General features: G+C 46.5%; 1 protein-coding gene across 8 annotated transcripts in view; it reads right to left on the bottom strand.

The window, feature by feature from the left end:
- The window catches only part of COL4A4 (collagen type IV alpha 4 chain), a 146,891-nt gene that overhangs the window by 3,575 nt on the left and 117,545 nt on the right, over positions 1–25,771 (bottom strand). For 6 of the 8 annotated variants that reach the window (XR_004350630.1, XM_032636649.1, XM_032636651.1 and 3 more), the window contains 9 exons: positions 25,334–25,462; positions 25,128–25,241; positions 23,785–23,940; positions 22,128–22,235; positions 21,068–21,076; positions 17,961–18,086; positions 4,156–4,272; positions 2,358–2,546; positions 404–690 (listed from right to left, as the gene is read on the bottom strand). Coding sequence is in view for 7 of the 8 variants with exons in the window: in XM_032636649.1 (XP_032492540.1) it covers positions 404–690; positions 2,358–2,546; positions 4,156–4,272; positions 17,961–18,086; positions 21,068–21,076; positions 22,128–22,235; positions 23,785–23,940; positions 25,128–25,241; positions 25,334–25,462 (1,235 nt within the window). In the remaining variant the exon portion in view is untranslated. Of the gene's footprint in view, positions 1–403; positions 691–2,357; positions 2,547–4,155; positions 4,273–17,960; positions 18,087–19,372; positions 19,470–21,067; positions 21,077–22,127; positions 22,236–23,784; positions 23,941–25,127; positions 25,242–25,333; positions 25,463–25,771 lie in introns of those variants that run through there. The other 2 variants (XM_032636654.1, XM_032636657.1) reach the window with 2 other exon arrangements.

Genomic DNA, 25,771 nt, shown 5'->3' with positions numbered 1-25,771 from the left:
GGCTCAGACATCTGCAGACAACCCCCTTACCCATCCAGTGACACACCGAGGTCTGGGCCTGATTTACATTTTCCCTGAAAGTCATCCCAGGAGGGAGAAACTACAATCTGCTGAGGAAGGGAGGCGCGGGAGACGTGAGGGGTGTGCATGCAACAATAAACCACTTTCGCTGAGGGCTGATGCAAACCCATCTTCCAAATTCTACCAAAGTTAAGTTTAAAAAAAAAAAAAAAATCATGGACAATAAGAAAAAAAGAGTGGCCCTGCATCTCCACAGGCTATAGTCTGTGGTGGCCTTCGTGACCCCGTGTCCTACTGCCATCCGGTCTGCACAGCACTCTCAGAATTACAGTCCAGTCCGGACGGAAGGGGGCTTAGGGACGGCGGGCGTGCAGGGGCTCACCATCAGGAAAGAGTACCCAATCCAGAGGCTCCTCCAGGTCCGCGGACACGGCGGGACAGACTGGTCCTGACTGTGCACAGCCACGGCTTGCGCGGGGGCCTCGCACACGGCGCAGCGGCTGATGTACGGGCGGATCTCCTCCTCCGAGAGCGGCGTCATAGGCAACGGTGCGGCGCTCGCCAGCCAATAGGACCTGTCGTTCCTCCGGGCATACTGGCACACTTGGTGGATGTTGCAGTGGGCGAAGGGCAGCGTGCTGAACATGGGGAGGCAGGAGCCCGCCAGACCTTGGGAGGGAAGGCAGCAACATGGTGTGCGGGGTGCAGAAGCGGCCTCCCCGACGTGGCCCATCTGTGCGCACACGGTCTGGCATCTGGAGGCTCTGGCCAAAGCCTGCTGCTAAGGCGGCGAGAGCACGGTGTGCCCCTGACCACTTGGGCCGCCTCCGCGGTCTCAGGGGCCAGCCCGCGTTCCCTCGGCCACCTGTCACTTTCTCATGAGCCGAGCAGCAGGCCGGGTGCTAGAGGGGGAGGGGAGCACGGCTCTTCCCCGAGAACTTCGAGAAGCTCCTAGCCCGGCCTGATGGGGAACGGGAGGCGCAGACGGGCCCTGGGAACACAGCAGCACAAGCCCTGAGAAGTGGAGGCACTGGGGCTCACAAGAAGGATGGCTGGGAAAAGTGACTCTACGCTAGGACCTGAATTATGAGAAAGATCTGGCCGGGTCTGGAGATGGTGGTGACCATTCAAAGGAAAGGCCTATTTATACAGCAGTAAAGAGGGCCAGGGGTAGTAAGGGGGCATGGAGCTCAAAGAACTCAAAGAAATTCATTGGGGGGAAGGTGGGGAGAGCAGGTCTGGGTCTGTCTCAAGGGCATCCCAAGGTAAATCAGACCAGAGGATGCGGGCTCTGTCCACCTTGTTAAGGAGTTTGGATTTTATTCCCAAAGCTCTGCAGAGCGAGGCCATGGTGGCTCTGGCTAGACCAGGGCCGAAAGGTGACCCGTGGTACACATGTAAGTAGCTGCCCCTCTAGGCCTGCACCCTTTCACCACCCTTATGGACTGGGGGGGTGGGTCACAGCCCAATGAGAGCCGTGACGAGACTCATCTTAACACCAGCTGTCCCTGTGGGCACAGCCCTCCTGCACCCACCACTCCAGCCACCACTATCTCGGGGAGACCACGAGTGCCAGCACCCAGGGGGCGGGGGGACTCAACCCTCGGCTTAAAAATCACTTCCTGCGGCTCACAAAGGCACTATTGCAAACTGACAGGTAGTGCCAAGGATAACTCCCTGAATAAAGTTCTGATGTTGCTTAAGGGTACAAATTTGCAACTAGTAGATAAATAAGTCCTAGTGAACATAGACAACAACGTTGTATCCTAATCATCAGATTCACTAAGGATTAGATCTTCATTATTCCCACCACAAAAAAGAAGTGATAGTTATGTGATACGAGGGAGGTGCCAACTATCGATCCAATGGAATCATCTTATGATATATCGGATCAACACTTCTGTACACCTTAAACTTACATCGTGTTGTATGTCAAATGTATTTCAATTTTAAAAATTGGCGTAGGTTGAGGAGTTGATGCTGGCTAATGCCACACCATATAACCATCTAAACTCAGGAACCAACCATATCCTGATCAAATCATTTACATTGAGAAATAAAAATTGCACTTTATATCAGAGTTACCCTTAAGAATTATTTTTTTTAACTAATAGTAAGTAGTCAGATAATAATAACTATAGCCAGAATGAGCTTCTTTGGCACCTCTCAGGATCATAGGTTTAACAGAATTAGTTGAGAATTAGCATGGTAGTTGAAAAAGAAAAAAAAAATCCCATAGATGACTGATCGTTTAAGATGTTGATGAATCCGTAAAACTAACCCCAAAGTTTTGCTCTTAAGCAATGAATCTGGGTGACCGCGTGCCAGCTACGTACCAAGGTCTTGATTGTGAGCTCTCTCCTGTCCTTCCAGGTATAACAGACTATACCCGGTCCAGAGCCTGGGCATGCCCGCGGGGCAGGTGGGTTCTCCATCTGTTTGACTGTGGAGAACCAGGAGGAAGCCACTGGGGTATACAGGGCCGAACCCTTCGGGCCCAGGATCCCCCACGGGCCCAGGAGGGCCTGGAGGAATAAAGAAACACAAATAAATAAAGGCCATTTAGCGAGTTCAGTTTAACAAGCATTCTTAGCACCACCCCGTCTGCTGCTGTGCTAAGTACTCAGGGAGCAGAGAGGAATGTCCCCCTCACACAACTGCAATGTACACCAACAACTCATCCAGCAAGGACCTGTTCCAAGCAACTTCTAGCTGCTTGTCTTACATTAGCATAAAAACAGATGAAAATCCCTGGCCTCCTAGAGCTTACGTTTTACTCAAAGAAGAGAAAAGACAATAAGCATAATCGAAAGGTAAATTGTGAAATACTTAATAAATGCTAAGTGCTGAGAAGAAAAGAGCTAGAATGACACACCCCATGTAGGATCTCCCAGACCCCTCCGACTAGACCGGGAACCTGCTCTCTGAAAAGGCGAATCTCAAAGTTAGTCTTTCTGACACCTCCCAGACCTGTCCCGTTGTTCTGCCATATCGTCAGTTCCATTCTAAGGACAAGGGCTTGGAATCCACATGTTTGGCTTTGTAGCTCTTCTTTTATAAGGGAGGGAGGCGGAAGGAGGGCCGAATTCTAGAACTCTTTAAGTGGCTGGTGGGAAATGAACGGTTGTACAGAATGTGGGCAGGAGCCTCTCCTTTGGCATCTCTAAAGGGCTGACCCACGGCAGAAGGCCCGTGGCTACTTCTAATTGCCAAAAGCAAAAGGTGAGGTTAGACTCTGAAATCAAACGGTGTTTTTAAACTGTGTTGTTTCTGGAAGACTGGCAGCTCTTCTCATCTATAAACCAGAAGTTACAAAGTGGTAGCTCGCGGACTGCATCGTGCTCACGTGTTTTGTTTGACTTACCAAGATTTGATGAGTTAAGATTTCCGGCTAGAAAAGCAGAGTGTAGGGAACGTTGAGCCCGCATTTCTACAGGGCAACAATTTCTACAGAGCAGAAGCTGAGCTGCTGCTTTTGGACTGCAGCTTCCATTTTCTTGCAGTGCCCCGTCCTCAGTCCCTCTCCCACCCCTTCACCTGCTTCTCATTAGTAACCCGGTACTGCCAGACAGATACTCTCTAAGGATGAGAGGGTATCTGGGAGTCTTTGGGCCCTAACGTATTGCCTAGTGTGTTATAGTTCAAATTTATATTCTGTAGAGTCTTTTCTCATCCAAGGCCCACTCTCAAATATTTTTCTTAAGGAACAGCCTTGTATTCTCTATAAGTTGATTGATGGCTGTATGCCAAGATGAGTGAACTCAGAAAACCAGAGGCCAAGTGATTCAGTCAGTTGCAGAGGTGAGACCACCCCCGCTGTCCCCAAGATCTTCAGCACGGCCTCTCAGCGGCAGTCACACAGCCCATGCCAGGCTCACCTGGGGAAATGGCAGAGCCTTTTAGGTTAATGTACAGTGTTTTGGGAAAATAATGGACACAGGGCCTTGACCTGTTTTTATGATGGTCGAGTATCAGTTAAAATGTGGAGGACACATCCTGTTCTGTTCTTGTTGCTTTGTCTCCCTAAAGCCTGGTGAGTGGATGTCTAAGGCACATGCTTAAGAGGCAGGGGATCTTGTAAACAGTCTTAGATCCACTGTGCCAGGGAAAAGAAGAGAAACAGAAACTCCTTACCCGGTACTCCTGGGCAGCCCGCTTCTCCCATGTCACCTTTGTGTCCCGGAGGCCCAGGGGACCCTGGAAGGCCATCCTCGCCTCTCCTGCCATCCAGCCCGGGCTCTCCTTTGCACCCTGCAGGGAAGTTCACAATGGTGGTGATGACAGCAACGTGACACCCACTAGGCTAGCATTTACTGCATGGATTCCTCGTGTCAGCCCTGGGCCTCCCATTTGGACCAACCTGCACTGGCTCATTTCATCCCTGCAGCTACCTGAAGTTGAGGTTATACTGTCTCCACTTGGCAGTGGGGGTAATTGAGGCTCTAAGAGATCAAGTAACTTGATCAATTAAGGCCAATGAATCATGAATGGGCAGAGTCAGGGTCTGAAGCCAGAGCAGCGAGGTGTTGAGTGAGACATTTTCACATTTTCTTCATAGTCTTGTATATTTGACCTGGTTGGGTTTTTTTGGTTTGTTTTTTGTTGTTGTTGTTTTTAACATTGAACACATCTGGCTTTTGTAGTTAAATATTTTCCTTAAGAATAATTTTTTGGAAGCCTGAATGGAGGAATGAATACAACTTAATAGCATTTAGTTGAGAGTCAGGTTAAATTTAAAGCAAGGGCAGCAATTTTTTTTTTTTTTTTGCGGTACGCGGGCCTCTCACTGTTGTGGCCTCTCCCGCTGCGGGGCACAGGCTCCGGATGCGCAGGCTCAGCGGCCATGGCTCACAGGCCCAGCCGCTCCGCAGCATGTGGGATCTTCCCGGACCGGGGCACGAACCCGCGTCCCCTGCATCGGCAGGCGGACTCTCACGCACCGCGCCACCAGGGAAGCCCTGAGCAGCAATTTTTAACAACAGTTCCTTGTTGAGGGTTACAAGGTGCTACCCCTTTATGTAAATTATCCAGTTCAGTCTTCACAGGAGCCACGTGACGAGGTGCTCCCACATGCCAGGCTACCAGTGGGGAGACGCAGGCTAAGAAAGGCCATGGTGCTGACCACGTGTAGTGAGGAAACAGGCCTGGCAGGCCAAGGGCAGAGGCTGTGCCATCCATCTCCAGACCCTGCTTGGTGACCAGGGCTCAGGCGTGTTCCCTGGGGCCTCGGCGGCCGGCCGTCACACTGAGACTCGAGCGGTTCTTTAAGTGTTTGGCTCCTTTTGGCCCACGACATAAGTTCATTAGCCACGATCTCCTTTGGTCTGGGTAGCGGATTTGGTCCCTGCCTGAGGGGGACTTTGCAGCCCTTCCCCTAATTACCTGAATCACTAGTCCCTCAAGGTTTCCGTTCTCTACCTCTATTCTCTCTCCCTCTCTCCCTTTCTGGATCAGTCTTCTCTGTCCAATCCCTCTCTCTGCCACAAATTAGCCTAAAACCAACCATTAAGTCCAAGAGGGCTCACTTCAGTAGCTGCCCCTCTTTTCCACGCCGGGACGTGTTCTTCAAGGCAGCGGGGGCCACCTGAGGATGTGGCATAGGGCCCGCCGTACTCAGGGAACCAGACATCTCACTCGACTCCGCTCTCACACAGGCACCCTTAAAGCCATCTGAAGTGCACGCCCCGAAAACGTCACTGCCTTTACATTTTGTCCTAACATCGCCTGCCCAAGTGGCCCCCACAAACCTCCTCTTTTCATCCCACATCCAGCAGCCACCACCCCGCCTACACCCGACGCTGGTCACACTACGTTCAGCGTGGGCGTGGCTTTCGGGGTGCTGTGATGTCACTCTGTCTCCTCTTGGATCATAAACAAATTCTCTTGGAACGTCCCGCAGTGCCTGGACTACGTTCTTACATGGTCACCATTCAGTAAGTGAGAAAGGAAGCCTCTCCTCCCCATGGAGGGGAGGGACACCCTCCCCTGTCTAACTGGGCAGAAGCCTCTTCCTGGATGGCGCTGCGGTACGCGAGTTGGTGCATCTCTTTCCACCAGCTTCGAAGAGAATATCCGTTATCTCGGAAGGAACCTGAGGCTGCACGGTGAGCTCAGAGCACTCTTTTCTCTCCCACCCAACGAGGTGATTCCAACACGTGGCTACTGTGCGATCCTGGAAAGGGCTGCCCAGGGCTAATGAGACAGTGAAGCAATGGGCGTATCACAGACAAGGCAGCAGACGTTCCTTCCCAAGTATGGACATGCGACGAGCTCACCGCCCCGTCTGGGAAAGAGTTCCCTGCTAGATGTTACAATAGAGGCTTTGCTCCCTTTAGGGGAAGACAAAGGGAAATTGTCAGCAGATGACGTTTCTGAGAGTCAGGAAGGAAGGCTTTTGTTAACTCGAGTTGTGTACCCAGAGCTTTCTACTTGGAACTTGTTTTACAGAACAGACCTACGTCTAAAAGCCCAGCAATGTTGGATGGAGTCCCTCCTCTGAGAGAGTCACGTGTTGACTAGAACATAAACGCTCCCAACAGGATGTGGGGAAGTCCATTAGGCAGTGACGGTTCAAACCAGAATGGAAACCACTTTTGCGTTCATCACAGGAAGTCTCAGCCTTTGAGGGCCACCCAGGAAGGAAAAGTTGTAGATCAAAGAGATGTGTGGGGCTTCCCTGGTGGCGCAGTGGTTGAGAGTCCGCCTGCCGACGCAGGGGACACGGTTTTGTGTCCCGGTCCAGGAAGATCCCACATGCCACAGAATGGCTGGGCCCGTGAGCCATGGCCGCTGAGCCTGCGCGTCCAGAGCCTGTGCTCCGCAACGGGAGAGGCCACAACAGTGAGAGGCCCGCGTACCGCAAAAAAAAAAAAAAAAAAAGAGATGTGTGAGTAGAGAAGCATTAGACCTTCTGTGATCGAGAGCTCTTAACAGACTCAAGTTTTACTTAGTGTGGCCATTACCCACATGGATAGCAAAGAGTCAGAACTTCGTTTTTCTCTATGTAGGTTTCAGCAGCAGCCCTTGGATACAAAATCAGCTTAGCAATGAAAGAGGTTTTGAGGGAAAACAGGAAGAAAACCACAATGTCATTTTAAGCGAAGGTGGTACTTCGCAGGGGCAGCTGATCCTTCACAACCAACCTTGGGGTGGTCTTTACAGCCCCACACACCCTGCTGAAAGAATCGCCTTCAGAAAAGGACAGATGACGCAAGTCCATCACGGCTGGGCCACTTCAGACCCTCAGAATATACCTGTCACTTTTCAGTAACTGGATAGCACAGCCAATGCATCTAGGGTGGCCAGTGGGAGCAGACAGGGAGAGGGGACCAAGGAATACATTGCTGGCAGAGGGTTCTTTACAACAGGAGCTGGGTTGGGGGCTGTATCAGAGAAGAGGGGGCCCCATAGAAAGCAGTGGGTTGGGAGCAGGTACACAGCGGGGCCAAAAGGAGCTCCAGGGAAGCTGGACCACAGAGCAGTGCAGCCCACACTGTTAGACGGCTGGGGAAAGTGGGTGATGCTTCCCGGGAAGGACTGTGCACTTTTTTTTTTTTAACATAACAATCATATTCTGTGGCACAACGGTGGCCTCGGGTGTCCCCACTGCCAGCAGGCAGGGTCAGTGACATCAGTAAGGAGAGGGCATGGGAAGCCAGAGACGGCCGTTCTGTGGCCACCTGCGGCTGGATAAGCCCATCCGACCCCAAGTCAGGAGGAATTCGAGATGACAGGTGATCACACCTGGACCACAGAGACAGTCAGCCCTCTTTCAGAAGCTCACAATCTATGCAGAGAGAATCTTTTATGTGCCCAAGATAACTACTAAGTTAAAGTGTGCAGAATTTGCCCATTTGATTTTTTTCTTTGTCACTGTCTTCGGTTATTTTCCAAAGCCACCAAAGTGAACCCAACTACCTGTCTGGTCTCTAATGATATTGGGGTGAAGCAATGGGTCTCAGCCCTGGCTGCCTGCTACAGTCATCCGGGCAGCTTTCTCAAAACACTGATGCTCGGGCCCTGTCTCCCTCCGAGTTTTGCTGGTCTGGGATGAGCCCTGGACATCAGTGTTTTTTCAAGCCCCTCCAGGTGACTTTAACCTAGAGCTAGGACTGAGTCACTCAAGAAGGCGTCACTCTTAGCTGACTACTTTGAGGACAGCATTCATATAATATAGTTAGGGTTTCTCAAACTTGAATGTATACACAAATATTCTGGGGATCTTGTTAAAATGCAGATTCTAATTAGGTGGGTCTGGAGGGTGGCCTCAGTTGCCACTGGTCCTCAGACCACACTGTGAGCAGCAAAGATGTAGCCGGTTCTCAGTTTCTGGATTATTAGGCCAACCTGCCCCAGCTTTGCTCCTGCCATCTCCCTGTTGGACAATTCTGGTTCCTCCAAGTCCAATCTCTCCTTACAAGCTCTGCTCAAAGGTCAGCTCTTGCTGGGGTCTTAAAAGTCCTACAATCCTCCAGGCTGGAATTACCTCTCCCCATCCCGTTTTCCTAATGCCTTTTGCTTGAAACTCCTTCAAAACACGAATTATAATTTCCCATTATTTAGAATTACTTATGATCTGCCAGCTATGTCTACCATGAGGCTGTGAGACCCACATCTCATTCACATCTGTATTGCCCACAACGCCTAGTACTGCATATAAAGAGTAGAGGGGGACTTCTCCGGTGGCGCAGTGGTTACGAATCCGCCTGCCAGTGCAGGGGGACATGGTTTAAGCCCTGGCCTGGGAAGATCCCACATGCCGCGGAGCAACTAAGCCCGTGCGCCACAACTACTGAGCCTGCGCTCTAGAGTCCGCAAGCCACAAATACTGAGCCCACGTGCCACAACTACTGAAGCCCGCGCGCCTAGAGCCTGTGCTCCACAATAAGAGGAGCCACCGCGATGTGAAGCCCACACACCACAATGAAGAGTAGCCCCCACGCTCTGCAACTAGAGAAAGCCCGCGTGCAGCAATGAAGACCCAGTGCAGCCAAAAATAAATTAATATAAAAAAAAAAGAGTTGAGGGGTTCTGGAAGTATTCTCTGAAATGAATTTGCAGAAACCCATTACAGGCCACATCTTCTACTTGAAAGTTAATTTTTTAAAGGGGGGATGGGACCAGCCCTCAATATTGCAGATATATACACAACAAGGCAGCTTGGTTTTAAAATAAGGTTGAGTGATGAGTTCATTGACTGACTAAGGGTTTATTCATGCAAAGAGTGCCAAAAAAAAAAAAAAAGTAACTACTCTCAATTCCCAGCGCCCGTGGGCCGTTAAAGGAAGTTGCTCCCATCCACACTCAATTAACTGACCGCACAAACGCAGATGCAGTGCAGCAAACACAAACAACAGAACCCCATATACTAACATAAACAAGGCTCCAGAGCTGTTCGGGATGCTACCCAAGAACTACGCAGACTCCAGCGGACCGGGACATCTCTTGGGTCCTTAGCTACTTGGGTTTGGGGAAACACAAGGAAAAACAGGTGGTGCAAAATTCGGTTTTACTTCCAATTTCTTTGGCCCTGAACCAAAATGAGCCAGAGGGGGGACCTTGAAGATGGCGGAAGAGTAAGACGCGGAGATCGCCTTCCTCCCCACGGATACACCAGAAATACATCCACACGTGGAACAACTCCTACAGAACTCCTACTGAAGGCTGGCAGAAGACCTCAGACCTCCCAAAAGGCAAGAAACTCCCCACGTAACTGGGTAGGGCAAAAGAAAAAACAGAGACAAAAGAATAAGGACGGCACCTGCACCAGTGGGAGGGAGCTGTGAAGGAGGAAAAGTTTCCACACACTAGGAAGCCCCTCCGCGGGCGGAGACTGCGGGAGGCGGAGGGGGGAGTTTCGGGACCGCGGAGTAGTGCACAGCGACGGGTGCGGAGGGCAAAGCGGGGAGATTCCTGCACAGAAGATCGGTGCCGACCAGCACTCACCAACCCGAGAGGCTTGTCTGCTCACCCGCCGGGGCGGGCGGGGCTGCGAGCTGAGGCTCGGGTTTTGGTTTTGGACGGAGCTCAGGGAGAGGACTGGGGTTGGCGGCTTGAACATAGCCTGAAGGGGTTAGTGCACCACGACTAGCCGGGAGGGAGTTCGGGGAAAAGCCTGCACCGGCCGAAGAGGCAAGAGACTTTTTCTTCCCTCTTTGTTTCCTGGTGCACGAGGAGAGGGGTTTAAGAGCACTGCTTAAAGGAACTCCAGAGACGGGCGTGAGCCGCGGCTGAAAGCGCAAACCCCAGAGACGGGCGCGAGCCGCGGCTGAGGGCGCGAGCCCCCGAGACGGGCGCGAGCCGCGGCTGAAAGCGCAAACCCCAGAGACGGGCGCGAGCCGCGGCTAAAACCGCGGACCCCAGAGCCGGGCGGGAGACGCTAAGGCTGCTGCTGCCGCCACCAAGGGGCCTGTGTGCGAGCACAGGTCACTCTCCACACCCCTCTTCCGCGGAGCCTGTGCAGCCCGCCACTGCCAGGTTCCCGGGATCCAGGGACAACTTCCCCGGGACAACGCACGGCAGGCCTCAGGCTGGTGCAACGTCACGCCGGCCTCTGCCACAACGTCATGCTGCCTCTGCCGCCGCAGGCCGGCCCCGCACGCAGTGCCCCTCCTTCCCCCATCCCCCAACCCCCGGCCTGAGTGAGCCGGAGGCCCCGAATCAGCGGCTCCTTTAACCCCGTCCTGTCTGAGCGAAAAAACAGACGCCCTCCAGCGACCTACACGCAGAGGCAGGGCCAAATCCAAAGCTGAGCTCCTGTGAGCTGTGAGAACAAAGAAGAGAAAGGGAAATCTCTCCCAGCAGCCACAGAAGCAGCGGATTAAAGCTCCACAATCAACTTGATATACCCTGCATCTGTGGAATACCTGAATAGACAAGGAATGATCCCAAATTGAAGAGGTGGAATTTAGGAGCGAGATCTATGATTTTTTTCCCTTTTCCTCTTTTTGTGAAGGTGTATGTGTATGCTTCTGTGTAAGATTTTCTCTGTATAGCTTTGCTTCCAACATTTGTCCTAAGGTTCTATCCGTCCCTTTTTTTTTTCTAAATATTTTTTAATTCAATAACTATATTATACTTTATTTTATTTTTACTGTATCATCTTTCTTTCTGTCTTTTTTCCTTCTTTCCCTCCTTCCTTCCTTCCTCCCTCCCTCCCTCCCTCCCTCCTTTCTTTCCTTCTTTGCTTCTTTCTTCCTTCCTTCCTTTCCTCCTTTCCTTCTTTCTTTACTCATACTTCTACTAATTCTCCCTACTTTTTCTCCCTTTTATTCTGAGCTGTGTGGATGAAAGGCTCTTGGTGCTCCAGACAGGAGTCAGGGCTCTGCCTCTGAGGTAGGAGAGCCAACTTCAGGACACTGGTCAACAAGAGACCTCCCAGCTCCACATAATATTAAACGGTGGAAATATCCCAGAGACCTCCATCTTAACACCAGCACCCAGCTTCACTCAACGACCAGCAAGCCACAGTGCTGGACAACCTATGCCAAACAACTAGCAAAACAGGAACACAACCCCACCCATTAGCAGAGAGGCTGCCTAAAATCATAATAAGGCCACAGACACCCCAAAACACACCACCAGACGTGAACCTGCCCACTAGAGAGACAAGATCCAGCCTCATCCAGCACAACACAGGCACTAGTCCCCTCCACCAGGAAGCCTACACAACCCACTGAAACAACCTTAGCCACTGGAGACAGACATCAAAAACAACGGGAACTACGAAAGTGCAGCCTGCAAAAAGGAGACCCCAAACACAGTAAGATAAGCAAAATGAGAAGACAGAAAAACACACAGCAGATGAAGGAGCAAGATAAAAACCCACCAGACCTAACAAATGAAGAGGAAATAGGCAATCTACCTGAAAAAGAATTCAGAATAATGATAGTAAGGATGATCCGAAATCTTGGAAGTAGAATGGACAAAATGCAAGAAACAGTTAACAAGGACCTACAAGAACTAAAGATGAAACAAGCAACGATGAACAATGCAATAAATGAAATTAAAATCACTCTAGATAGGATCAATAGCAGAATAACTGAGGCAGAAGAACGGATAAGTGACCTGGAAGATAAAGTAGTGGAAATAACTACTGCAGAGCAGAATAAAGAAAAAAGAATGAAAAGAACTGAGGACAGTCTCAGAGACCTCTGGGACAACATGAAACGCACCAACATTCGAATTATAGGGGTTCCAGAAGAAGAAGAAAGAAAGAAAGGGACTGAGAAAATATTTGAAGAGATTATAGTTGAAAACTTCCCTAATATGGGAAAGGAAATAGTTAATCAAGTCCAGGAAGCACAGAGGGTCCCATACAGGATAAATACAAGGAGAAACACGCCAAGACACATATTAATCAAACTGTCAAAAATTAAATACAAAGAAAGCATATTAAAAGCAGCAAGGGAAAAACAACAAATAACACACAAGGGAATCCCCATAAGGTTAACAGCTGATCTCTCAGCAGAAACCCTACAAGCCAGAAGGGAGTGGCAGGACATACTGAAAGTGATGAAGGAGAATAGCCTGCAACCAAGACTACTCTACCCAGCAAGGATCTCATTCACATTTGATGGAGAAATTAAAACCTTTACAGACAAGAAAAAGCTGAGAGAGTTCAGCACCACCAAACCAGCTTTACAACAAATGCTAAAGGAACTTCTCTAGACACGAAACACAAGAGAAGGAAATGACCTATAGTAGCGAACCCAAAACAATATATAAAATGGAAATAGGAACATACATATCGATAATTACCTTAAATGTAAATGGACTAAATGCTCCCACCAAAAGACACAGATTGGCTGAATGGATACAAAAACAAGACGCTTATATATGCTGTCTACAAGAGACCCACTTCAGAACTAGAGACACATACAGATTGAAAGTAAGGGGATGGAAAAAGATATTCCATGCAAATGGAAACCAAAAGAAAGCTGGAGTAGCAATTCTCATATCAGACAAAATAGACTTTAAAATAAGGACTATTAAAAGGGACAAAGAAGGACACTACATAATGATCAAGGGATCGATCCAAGAAGAAGATATAACAATTGTAAATATTTATGCACCCAACATAGGAGCACCTCAATACATAAGGCAAATACTAACAACCATAAAAGGGGAGATCAACAGTAACACATTCATAGTAGGGGACTTTAACACCCCACTTTCACCCATGGACAGATCATCCAAAATGAAAATAAATAAGGAAACACAAGCTTTAAATGATACATTAAACAAGATGGACTTAATTGATATTTATAGGACACTCCATCCAAAAACAACAGAACACACATTTTTCTCAAGTGCTCATGGAACATTCTCCAGGATAGATCATATCTTGGGTCACAAATCAAGCCTTGGTAAATTTAAGAAAACTGAAATTGTATCAAGTATCTTTTCCGACCACAACGCCATGAGACTAGATATCAATTACAGGAAAAGATCTTTAAAAAATACAAACACATGGAGGCTAAACAATACACTACTTAATAATGAAGTGATCACTGAAGAAATCAAAGAGGAAATAAAAAAATACCTAGAAACAAATGACAATGGAGACACAACGACCCAAAACCTATGGGATGCAGCAAAAGCAGTTCTAAGGGGGAAGTTTATAGCAATACAAGCCCACCTTAAGAAGCAGGAAACATCTCGAATAAACAACCTAACCTTGCACCTCAAGCAATTAGAGAAAGAAGAACAAAAAAACCCCAAAGCTAGCAGAAGGAAAGAAATCATAAAAATCAGATCAGAAATAAATGAAAAAGAAATGAAGGAAACAATAGCAAAGATCAATAAAACTAAAAGCTGGTTCTTTGAGAAGATAAACAAAATAGATAAACCACTAGCCAGACTCATCAAGAAAAAAAGGGAGAAGACTCAAATCAATAGAATTAGAAATGAAAAAGGAGAAGTAACAACTGACACTGCAGAAATAAAAAAAATCATGAGAGATTACTACAAGCAACTCTATGCCAATAAAATGGACAATCTGGAAGAAATGGACAAATTCTTAGAAATGCACAACCTGCCAAGACTGAATCAGGAAGAAATAGAAAATATGAACAGGCCAATCACAAGCACTGAAATTGAAACTGTGATTAAAAACCTTCCAACAAACAAAAGCCCAGGACCAGATGGCTTCACAGGTGAATTCTATCAAACGTTTAGAGAAGAGCTAACACCTACCCTTCTCAAACTCTTCCAAAATATAGCAGAGGGAGGAACACTCCCAAATTCCTTCTACGAAGCCACCATCACCTTGATACCAAAACCAGACAAGGATGTCACAAAGAAAGAAAACTACAGGCCAATATCACTGATGAACATAGATGCAAAAATCCTCAACAAAATACTAGCAAACAGAATCCAACAGCACATTAAAAGGATCATACACCATGATCAAGTGGGGTTTATTCCAGGAATGCAAGGATTCTTCAATATACGCAAATCTATCAATGTGATAAACCATATTAACAAATTGAAGGAGAAAACCCATATGATCATCTCAATAGATGCAGAGAAAGCTTTCGACAAAATTCAACACCCATTTATGATAAAAACCCTCCAGAAAGTAGGCATAGAGGGAACTTTCCTAAACATAATAAAAGCCATATATGACAAGCCCACAGCAAACATCATCCTCAATGGTGAAAAACTGAAAGCATTTCCACTAAGATCAGGAACAAGACAAGGTTGCCCACTCTCACCACTCTTATTCAACATAGTTTTGGAAGTTTTAGCCACAGCAATCAGAGAAGAAAAGGAAATAAAAGGAATCCTAATCGGAAAAGAAGAAGTAAAGCTGTCACTGTTTGCAGATGACATGATACTATACATAGAGAATCCTAAAGATGCTACCAGAAAACTACTAGAACTAATCAATGAATTTGGTAAAGTAGCAGGATACAAAATTAATGCACAGAAATCTCTGGCATTCCTATATACTAATGATGAAAAATCTGAAAGTGAAATCAAGAAAACACTCCCATTTACCATTGCAACAAAAAGAATAAAATATCTAGGAATAAACCTACCTAAGGATACGAAAGACCTGTATGCAGAAAATTATAAGACACTGATGAAAGAAATTAAAGATGATACAAATAGATGGAGAGATATACCATGTTCTTGGATGGGAAGAATCAACATTGTGAAAATGACTCTACTACCCAAAGCAATCTACAGATTCAATGCAATCCCTATCAAACTACCACTGGCATTTTTCACAGAACTAGAACAAAAAATTTCGCAATTTGTATGGAAACACAAAAGACCCCGAATAGCCAAAGCAATCCTGAGAACGAAAAAAGGAGCTGGAGGAATAAGGCTCCCTGACTTTAGACTATATTACAAAGCAACAGTAATCAAGACAGTATGGTACTGGCACAAAAACAGAAAGATAGATCAGTGGAACAGGATAGAAAGCCCAGAGATAAACCCACGCACATATGGACACCTTATCTTTGATAAAGGAGGCAGGAATGTACAGTGGAGAAAGGACAGCCTCTTCAATAAATGGTGCTGGGAAAACTGGACAGGTACATGTAAAAGTATGAGATTAGATCACTCCCTAACACCATACACAAAAATAAGCTCAAAATGGATTAAAGACCTAAATGTAAGGCCAGAAACTATCAAACTCTTAGAAGAAAACATAGGAAGAACACTCTATGACATAAATCACAGCAAGATCCTTTCTGACCCACCTCCTAGAGTAATGGAAATAAAAACAAAAATAAACAAATGGGACCTAATGAAACTTCAAAGCTTTTGCACAGCAAAGGAAACCATAACCAAGACCAAAAGACAACCCTCAGAATGGGAGAAAACATTTGCAAATGAAGCAACTGACAAAGGATTAATCTCCAAAATTTACAAGCAGCTCATGCAGCTCAATAACAAAAAAACAAACAACCCCATCCAAAAATGGGCAGAAGACCTAAATAGACATTTCTCCAAAGAAGATATACAGAATGCCAACAAACACATGAAAGAATGCTCAACATCATTAATCATTAGAGAAATGCAAATCAAAACTACAATGAGATACCATCTCACACCAGTCAGAATGGCCATCATCAAAAAATCTAGAAACAATAAATGCTGGAGAGGGTGTGGAGAAAAGGGGACACTCTTGCACTGCTGGTGGGAATGTGAATTGGTTCAGCCACTGTGGAGAACAGTATGGAGGTTCCTTAAAAAACTACAAATAGAATTACCATATGACCCAGCAATCCCACTACTTGGCATATACCCTGAGAAAACCAAAATTCAAAAAGAGTCATGTACCAAAATGTTCATTGCAGCTCTATTTACAATAGCCAGGACATGGAAACAACCTAAGCGCCCATCATCGGATGAATGGATAAAGAAGATGTGGCACATATACACAATGGAATATTACTCAGCCTTAAAAAGAAATGAAATTGAGCTATTTGTAATGAGATGGATAGACCTAGAGTCTGTCATACAGAGTGAAGTAAGTCGGAAAGAAAAAGACAAATACCGTATGCTAACACATATATATGGAATTTAAGGGAAAAAAATGTCATGAAGAACCTAGGGGTAAGATAGGAATAAAGACGCAGACCTACTGGAGAACGGACTTGAGGATATGGGGAGGGGGAAGGGTGAGTTTTGACAGGGCGAGAGAGAGTCATGGACATATACACACTAACAAACGTAGTAAGGTAGATAGCTGGGGGGAAGCAGCCGCAAGGCACAGGGATATTAGCTCGGTGCTTTGTGACAGCCTGGAAGTGTGGGATGGGGAGAGTGGGAGGGAGGGAGACGCAAGAGGGAAGACATATGGGAACATATGTATATGTATAGCTGATTCACTTTGTTATAAAGCAGAAACTAACACACCATTGTAAAGCAATTATACCCCAATAAAGATGTTTAAAAAAAAAAAAAAAAAAAAATGAGCCAGAGCCGCAGCTGGGCAGTGGGAAAGCCAGGAAGAGGAATGGTTTCATGCCTCTTAGGCTAATTTGCACATTTGTTTCTAGAATTTGGTATCTAGAACCACAGGCACTGCCACTGGTCTAAAAAGATAAGTTATCTCTAGATGACCAGCCTAAACTCTCTAATCTCTTTGTAAATTACCCAATGAGATGGGGATATATGAAGAGAAAATAAACCATTGGGAGGGCACCTTTTAAAGGAATGGTTTGGTTTAAATACTTAAATAAGAATCCTGCCACCCTGACAATGACTGAGCAATGCTCAGATCCGTTAGATGAATGACGCGATCTTTGCCATAATTTATCGTGACCCTCCCCTTCTTCCCTTTTCCTCTTCCAAGTGATATACCTCCTTCTCCCTTCCTGTAGGCTGTTCTGCTCCACTGGGTCCCAATTCAATTGTTTTTAATTCAAGGTCAAATCAACACCTAATAATGACTACTCACAGAGCATCTACTCTGTGGTGCTAAGAGGTTTCAAAACCTCATGCCCGGGCTTCCCTGGTGGCGCGGTGGTTGAGAGTCCGCCTGCCGATGCAGGGGACGCGGGTTCGTGCCCCGGTCCGGGAAGATCCCGCATGCCGCAGAGTGGCTGGGCCCGTGAGCCATGGCCGCTGAGCCTGCGCGTCCGGAGCCTGTGCTCCGCAACGGGAGAGGCCACATTAGTGAGAGGCCCGCGTACCGCAAAAAAAAAAAAAAACAAAAAAACTCATGCCCAAAAGCTGCCCACAAGTAAAAGATTAAAGTAGGCGTTCCTCATCACAACAGAAGGGATGTGTCGATCCTGTTACTACATGATTAAACCTTTGGACAGATGCAGAGAAAATGTTTGAGGGGAAGGAGGTGTCCACTGCTTCATCCCCACTAGTTGTTGTGGCTCCGTACCAAAAAGCTATGTAGCAAACACCCAGATCTTCATTTCAGCGATCCACGCTGCCAGTAACAATCAGCGTGAGGCTCATACCTGGTCCTGGGGGGCCTCTCATTCCAGGGAGCCCCATGGTTCCTTCTGGTCCTCTTGGGCCTGGTACCCCAGGAAGCCCCGGGATTCGGGGGCAAGCATCCACGTCTGCAGGGGGCCCAGGTTCACCTGAAATTAGAATCACCACCTGTGTGAGGGATTCAAATGCTTAGGAACCAGGTCCTTCTGCCGTCTCGAGCTGGATGGGCTTCTGACACTACGCTGAAACGTTATCGAGCACCTTCAAGCATCCAGTGTCAGCTCTGTGAAGATGGGGCTTTGTCTTGTTCGCTGTGAAAACTTCTAGAATGCTTTCTGCTGACTGAATGCCTGAATGAGTGAGTGAATGGGATCTCAGAGAAAGCAAAAGAAGTATGAAATAGTGAAAATGGGCCGTGACAGCGATCGTGTGGTGACCTTCACAGGATTCGCAATCTTTGGGCCATTTCTTACCGGGAGCTGGCCACAGGTGGCATGGGGAGAGGTCCCGGTGTGCTCCTCATACCCAGCTTAACATCACCCTAATTCATCGGTCTACACTGCAGCCACCTGGGTTTCCAGAGCGTCTGCTACTCAAGGGGACAATTTCAGGACTGCTAGAGGCACTGAGGCAGTGACTTTCAACCTTGAGCGCACATTGGAATTATCCAGGCGAGTTATAAAAATACTGATTTCTGGGTCCCACTCCAGAAATACTGGTTTCATTGGTATAGGATGTGGCCCGGGCAGTGCCCTCAAGCTTGATTTTACAATAATCCCATCTGCAGAGCTTTTCAAAGATACCACTGCCAGCATCCCATCTAGATAATTAAAAAGGAATCTCTGGGGGTGGAACCCAGGCATTACTGATTTTTTAAACTCTCCAGACGATTCCAGTATTAGCCAGGGCTAAGAAGCACCACCGGCACGCTGCAGTTCTGACGTGAGCACATCACAATCATCTGTCAGGCTTGTTAGAGCCCAGAGTTTCTGAGTCAGTAGGTCTGGAGGTGCGGGGCAACATTTTACATATCTAACATGCGCCCAGGTAAAGCTGACGGTGCTGACATGGGGAATCTCACTTAGAGAACCACTGTCCTAAAGGTTTAATATTGTTTTTCTTCTTGGGCACATTCACAGCTCTAAAAACTGTGTTTTGGTTTGTTTTTTTTTTTTTGCTAAATCTTCATTCGGTCACCCTGCAAACATTCCACAAGGAAAAAGAAATAATAACACTAAGCCACAACGCTAACAGCTAACACTTACTGGATGCTTCATCACGCATCAGACCTCGTGCTAAGTGCTTTATGATTGAATGTTCCCACCCAGCCCGTGTGTGTGTGCTGCTGTCATTAGAAGGTTACAGGGAAGAAAAGTCAGGCTCAGGTAAATAAGCAACATACCTAAGGTCACGAAGCTACTACGTGGCACAGTCCAGATAAAAATCCAAGACATCCTGGCTCCAAAACTGCCCTCTTCACCTGCACCCCATAATGCCTTCCCTGAGAACTCTGAACACCTACGTGGTGAATTCTAAGAAATGCAACATATTGTAAGACACATCACTGATTACTTATGGTTTTCTTAAAATTCATACAAATGTGCAAAATCATTTTAAGGACAGTGATAAAGCCGTGAGGAAATCCTAGAAAACCTGGCCACAGTGACAACGTAGTCTACACGGTACTTACTCTGCCTGTGGGAAAATGAACTAGAACCCTATAAGCTGTTTGGAATTTAAACTCCTCGAAAATATTGTGTGAAACCACAAGTGACACCAAGTTAGAGACCTTTTTACAGTACATACAGTTTAATGTAAAACTTGGCTTTTTCGCTCTGAGGGACTTGAGAGAGATGCATGTAGGTATTTCCTACTTTCCCTGGATAATCTGGTGCATTATGGTGGGAATCCACCAGTGAGGGTAGAGGGGAGGAAGCAGGTTAGTGGAGGATGGGCGGGCATTTGGCTGGCACTTCACATTTAGGATGTTGATGTTATATTCCAGTGAGTTTATATATACAGTCAGAGAGACACTAAAAGGACTGAAGTGAAACTCATTAAATATACAATAGTAATTTCAAAATATAAACATTTAAAATAGCAGGATTTCTTAAACTTCTGATTTTGCATTTCTTTACTTTTTGACAAACCAGAAGCTGAAAGAAAGGGGCCGAGGTATCTCTTGTAAGGGCCCTAAAAATAATAAACGGTGTCTGTATTCAGGGCAACGTTCCTTAGGGTTAATAACAGAGGCCTGGAAAGAACAAATGCACACTTTCACGATTTTTCTTTTCTTCTTTTGAGAAACTCTTTTTATTCTCTTTAAAAGTGCCAGACACGGGCTTCCCTGGTGGCGCAGTGGTTGGGAGTCCGCCTGCCGATGCAGGGGACACGGGTTCGTGCCCCGGTCTGGGAAGATCCCACATGCCGCGGAGCGGCTGGGCCTGTGAGCCATGGCCGCTGAGCCTGCGCGTCCGGAGCCTGTCCTCCGCAACGGGAGAGGCCACAACAGTGAGAGGCCCGCGTAACGCATAAAAAAAAAAAAAAAAAAAAAAAAAAAAAAAAAAAAAAAAGTGCCAGACACAAAATCATATGTTGCTTTCGCGTAGTGGAGGATTGAGTGAACACTTAGTTGAAAAGAATAATGGCATTTTCATTTTAACACACAAAGAAACTTGCTCCTTGACAGTGGACTTTGGGTGTGATGGGAAAGGCTCGTCACAGCCCCTTACTGGGTAGTAAGGACCCAGCTTTTCATGTTGTTGATACTACTTATTTTAGGGACGTTCTCTGTATTTATATTGTAGAATTTAGAAAGGAAACCTGCGTTGGTATGTACTGTAGCCTTTCACAGAGAACGCACTCATACTCTGTGCCTGAACTGAAATTCTATAAGCTGAGTCTCCATGCCACCTTGACAACCTGTAAGGAGGCTCAGCATTGGGGCACTCTAATATGGGGTTACCATATCTGTAACGAGGAAGCAAAGGCATTAAAACCCAATATAATTACAGCACCCCATCTGAAAGATGCAACAAAGTTGCACTCACACATACAGTGAAAAAGGCAAGTACGGAAATGACTGCAAATGAGATTTAGAGGAAATTATTCATCTTATAGCAATGCTTACCTCTGGAACCTGGAGAGATCCAAAGCCCAAACCATGAGGCCACACAACGATTTTCATACGGCAGAAAGAGATTATAAATGTGTGAATTAGGACAAAAGTGAAATGACAAGTAGAATGACAGCATCTTATTTACATAAAAAGTCCACATCAATGTTACTGACAAGAACATCTATGATTAATGGAGTTTTCATATCTAGAAAGTCCTGAAGTGAAACTCCCTTGCACAATATAAAATTCGAGTTGATTTCTTACGGCAAATATGCCCCAGTTTAATGTATGTAGAAATTCCGTCCATTCGAAGGCTTCTGAAAATTCCATATTAATTTGCCAAGTTTTGTAGATTATGCACAGAAAGGAAATAAGAGATGAATCATGGTATAAGTTCTTTATCATGTTGTTCCGTGATCCATCATAAAGCAGAGCAGTGTACTTATTCTTTAGACTAGAGTGCTCATTTACGAGATTGCAAAATATTCTGAACTGACACCATACTGTCATAGTATTGATTTAGGATCTTCAAAGGTATTACTTCTGCCAATCTCAAATACACGTCTGTTTGCCCTTCCAACCCTTTCTTTGCTTATTTTGACTCTCTGATGAAAACCTGTTGTCTACAGAGCTTAAATCGAATAGCCTTTCATCTTCATAGCAACTAATGTACTTTACAGGAAAAGTTTAATAAAACATCTAGGAGAATCGATAGGAGGGAATTTGGGGGCAGGAACTGAATATACTGTCTTCACATACAATAATCAAATCAGTCTTTGCCTCCTGTGTGAGGGAACACAGATTTATGGGTATTTACCTTAGAAACAGTACACGGAAAATCAACTCCTAACTTTCAAACTTACTTGCTCTGATAATAAATAAGTTTAACAAACCTGAGACTTTGCAGTGCAGCCTGAGAGAAACATAATCTTCATCAGAAAAAGCTTAACATTAGAATTTGCTGGTAATTTCAGGATAATTACCTTCTGAAAGATGACCCTCATCGTAACTATTTCAACAAAACACTGTATGGAGGCTGCTGGGTGGAGATGACTAGGCATTAGAAGCTTACCTGGAGGACCCAAGGGCCCCTGTCTGCCTGGAGGTCCAGGTAAACCCTTCTCTCCAGGTGGCCCAGGAGTTCCAGGTGGCCCCTGCAGCCCCGGGAATCCCATTGGTCCTAAAACAGACACATGAAAAGGAGGACACTAGAAGGAAGCAATATAAAGATAATGACAGCTCAATGGACTGAATTCAGAGGTTTGCTCCAGCAAAATGCAGGGCAAAGCCAGCCTTAGAGTGCAGAACAGACCCCAACTTTCTCCTGCGAGGTCGAGAAGAGCTGCCTCTGTCAGATAACTACCCATCAACCGGACTAAGGAATATTGTTCCATGACCAAGACAAAACTAAATTAGAATGAAAAGCCCAGTCATCTTGAACTTTCTCTGGAGACAGTCAAAGGACCGCGACGGAAAGGAAAAATAAGGAAAGATGCTCCACTGTCTGGAGACCACCGACCCTGAGTTCCCACCCCCTCTTCCTCACTCTCTCAGTTTCAGCCACACCAGCCACTCAGTACCTCACACATACTGTTCCTTCCCCCTGTCCAGCAAGTGCTCCTCATTCTGTAGCGTGCAGATCACGCCAGGGAAGCCCTCCCTGGAATCCCAACCCAAGTCCACTTGCATTTTTTTTTTGCGGTACGCGGGCCTCTCGCTGTTGTGGCCTCTCCTGCTGCGGAACACAGGCTCCGGACGCGCAGGCTCAGCGGCCATGGCTCACGGGCCCAGCCGCTCCGCGGCACGTGGGATCTTCCCGGACCGGGGCACGAACCCGTGTCCCCTGCATCGGCAGGCGGACTCTCAACCACCGCGCCACCGGGGAAGCCCAACATTTGCTTCTCTGGTATCAAGCTTCCTTATTTATGACATAAGGGAGGTAAAGTGGATAAGCTTCCTTGGTCTCTTCTCAACAAAATGTCCTATGAACCTCATAATTCTCTAAAATTCTCGTAACCAAAAACTAAGGTCCCCAAACATTAGCAGTTAGGTAAAAATTAGTTAAAATAAATATTTTAGCCTTAAATAGTGGGAGACTATTTAGTAATGGAGACTCTTGTGATTATAAAAAGACAAAGTCAGCAGTCTAAAACTGAACTGTCCAATACAGAAGCCACTAACCACAGGCGGCTACTGAACACTTGAAACTGGCAAGTCCAAGCTGTGTTGTGCCATAAGTGTAAAATACACACCAGATTTCAGCAGCAGAAAGGAGTGTCTTATTTGGGACAAGAACCAGGCTTATACAGCCAGACCTAATTATCCCTTTGATAACTCATATCGATTTTATGTTAAAATAATATTTGAATATATTATGTTAAATAAAATAAAGTATGAAAATTTCTTTTGTTTCTTTTTACTTTGAAAACGTGGCTACTATATCTTTTAATTACATACGTAGCTTGCATTAAATTTCTATTGTTTAGTTCTTGTCTAGAAGATTATCAAGTATGTTATTAGGGACTAAAGATGAACTTGTGTTTCTTCTTCTTACTTGTCCAACTATTACCCAAATTTTAGGACTCTGGGAAAGTCAGGACATTTTGGAAATGTAGTCACTATTTCCACAGGAAATGAGAAATACCTCATAGTGGTGCATACCCCAGACCCTTAAGGGCTAAATAATGAAAGTCATCCAGTACTACTTAAAGAACTACTTGCATTCATACCTTTCTGGCCATCTTTTCCATCACATCCTGGGAAGCCTTTGCGTCCTGGAGGGCCTGGTGGGCCTGGGGGACCTGGAGGCCCCGGCAGACCACAGTCACCTGGTTCACCTTTCATAAGTTCAACCCTCCCAGGGGGCCCTGGAGGCCCGGGTATTCCTGACCACAGAGAGTAGGCAAAAAGATTCTTTCAGTCAAATGTGCATGCTGGCTGCCTTCGAGCTTCTTAAGGAAAGGAATTTAATGGCTTACAAGCAAGGGATGCAAGGAATTGGAATAACTAAGTCAGTAGTACCAGAGGTGAAACAGTATGTCTAATACTGGAGGCCAAGTTGAGAAATGGTGTGAATAGTCTGTTAGTAACTGTTAAACAAAATGAGCTAAGCAAAGCCTTCCTTCCTTTCAGAGCCACTCCTTTTGGCAGTATCAGTTTATGATTTTGTTTTGCATTGCCATCCTGCTGCTTTCACACGATGGATGGCTGGATGATGGATGGATGGATGGATGGGTAAATGGATAGATGGGTAGATGAATGTGTGGGTAGATGGATGGGTGGACAGAGAGAGAGATAATAGGCTTTTAAGAAAATCTGGCTGATGAAAAAGGAATATCCGCTCAATTAAATTTAAAATCCTATTTGAAAACCAGAGTCTACACATGGGAATTGAGCCCAAATTCAATTCCTACTTAGCTTCTAAACTTCTCAGCACATTTTTATTTTTCTCAGTGTAAAAGAGAACTATATATTTTATCCTACCCTTACTAAAATGCTGAAGATTTTAAGGTTTCTGTCTCTCTGGAAGAGTTCTGTGAGCTAGTAGGAATGTGATCGCCTGCCAGTTGGCAAAAGATTGCACTGAGCCACAGTCTTTTTCCAACCCCCTGACCATCTCTGGTCCAGTCTTACTCTGTTAAATATTGACTGGCTAGAGTCTGTCCCAGTGAAGTGACACGAGGAACGACACGTAATGTTAGCAGTACACGAGGAGAGTGTTCCTGTGTGTGAGTCAGGCCTGGGTCCTGTCACCCTGGGCCAGAAGCAGTGCTCTCTGTGCGGACGCTGAGACCCACACGATGGCTTCCTGCTTGTCACTTCTGCACCCTCACGCTCAGCCTCGAGCCGACAACGGGAAAGGCTTGCTCTGAGTCAGAGGTGGTCCGATGGAGTTGAAACAGAAGTGTGAGGGGCCTAAGCACCGGTCCTGGGAGCCCGCCACCGCCCACACTCCCCCTGTTTCCATCTGCCACATCGATGGGGCTGCTACTCTCTGCTCCTCCATCCCTACAGAGCTGGCAGCATCTAAGGAAAGGGGCATCACCATCCTTTGCCATGATTCTTCTCATACCTCTTGGACCACTGGGGCCAGGAGGTCCCTGATCTCCAGGCAGACCCGGGTCCGGAATGTCACCCTTAAGAACTCTTCCTGGGGCACCTGCAGGACCAGGCGGTCCAGGTCTCCCTGAGAAGGGACATGTTCAGTTGTTAGTCTCATTACCTTTGGAAGGCTTGGCTTTAGTTACTGAGAGAAGGGAAAAGCATGCCGCTTCTTACCTGGGGGACCTGGGGGACCTTTGTCTCCGAAAAGTCCTGGAGGAGAAATTCCTGGGCTCCCGGGGTCTCCTGTCTCGCCTTTTGGCCCGGGCATTCCCACTGGACCAGGTGGGCCCGTTTTATGGGAACCTTAACGAGGAAAACAGCATTAGCACTGCATCTTCTCCTGGTGTGTCCCTGCTGTGGGGCCTGGAAAGGAACTGCTTCCAAATAGTCATGTGACAGGGATGCTGCCGGTCCTGCTGAGGCTCAACATTGGCTGTAACGGTGACCCAGATGGCCGCACACCCTTCCTGGGTCGCCGTCTCCTTTCTTAGGACCCGTCACACTTGTCCAGCATAGCTTTGATTTATTTTATGGTTATTTCCCAGATTTCAAAACACAACAGCTTACTGACAATACTGACCCTTCAACCTCTACAATGGAAAGAGTGAAACG

Source organism: Phocoena sinus, chromosome 7, assembly GCF_008692025.1.
Source record: "Phocoena sinus isolate mPhoSin1 chromosome 7, mPhoSin1.pri, whole genome shotgun sequence".
Classification (NCBI taxonomy): domain Eukaryota; kingdom Metazoa; phylum Chordata; class Mammalia; order Artiodactyla; family Phocoenidae; genus Phocoena; species Phocoena sinus.
This window is presented reverse-complemented; position numbering and strand designations above follow the sequence as displayed.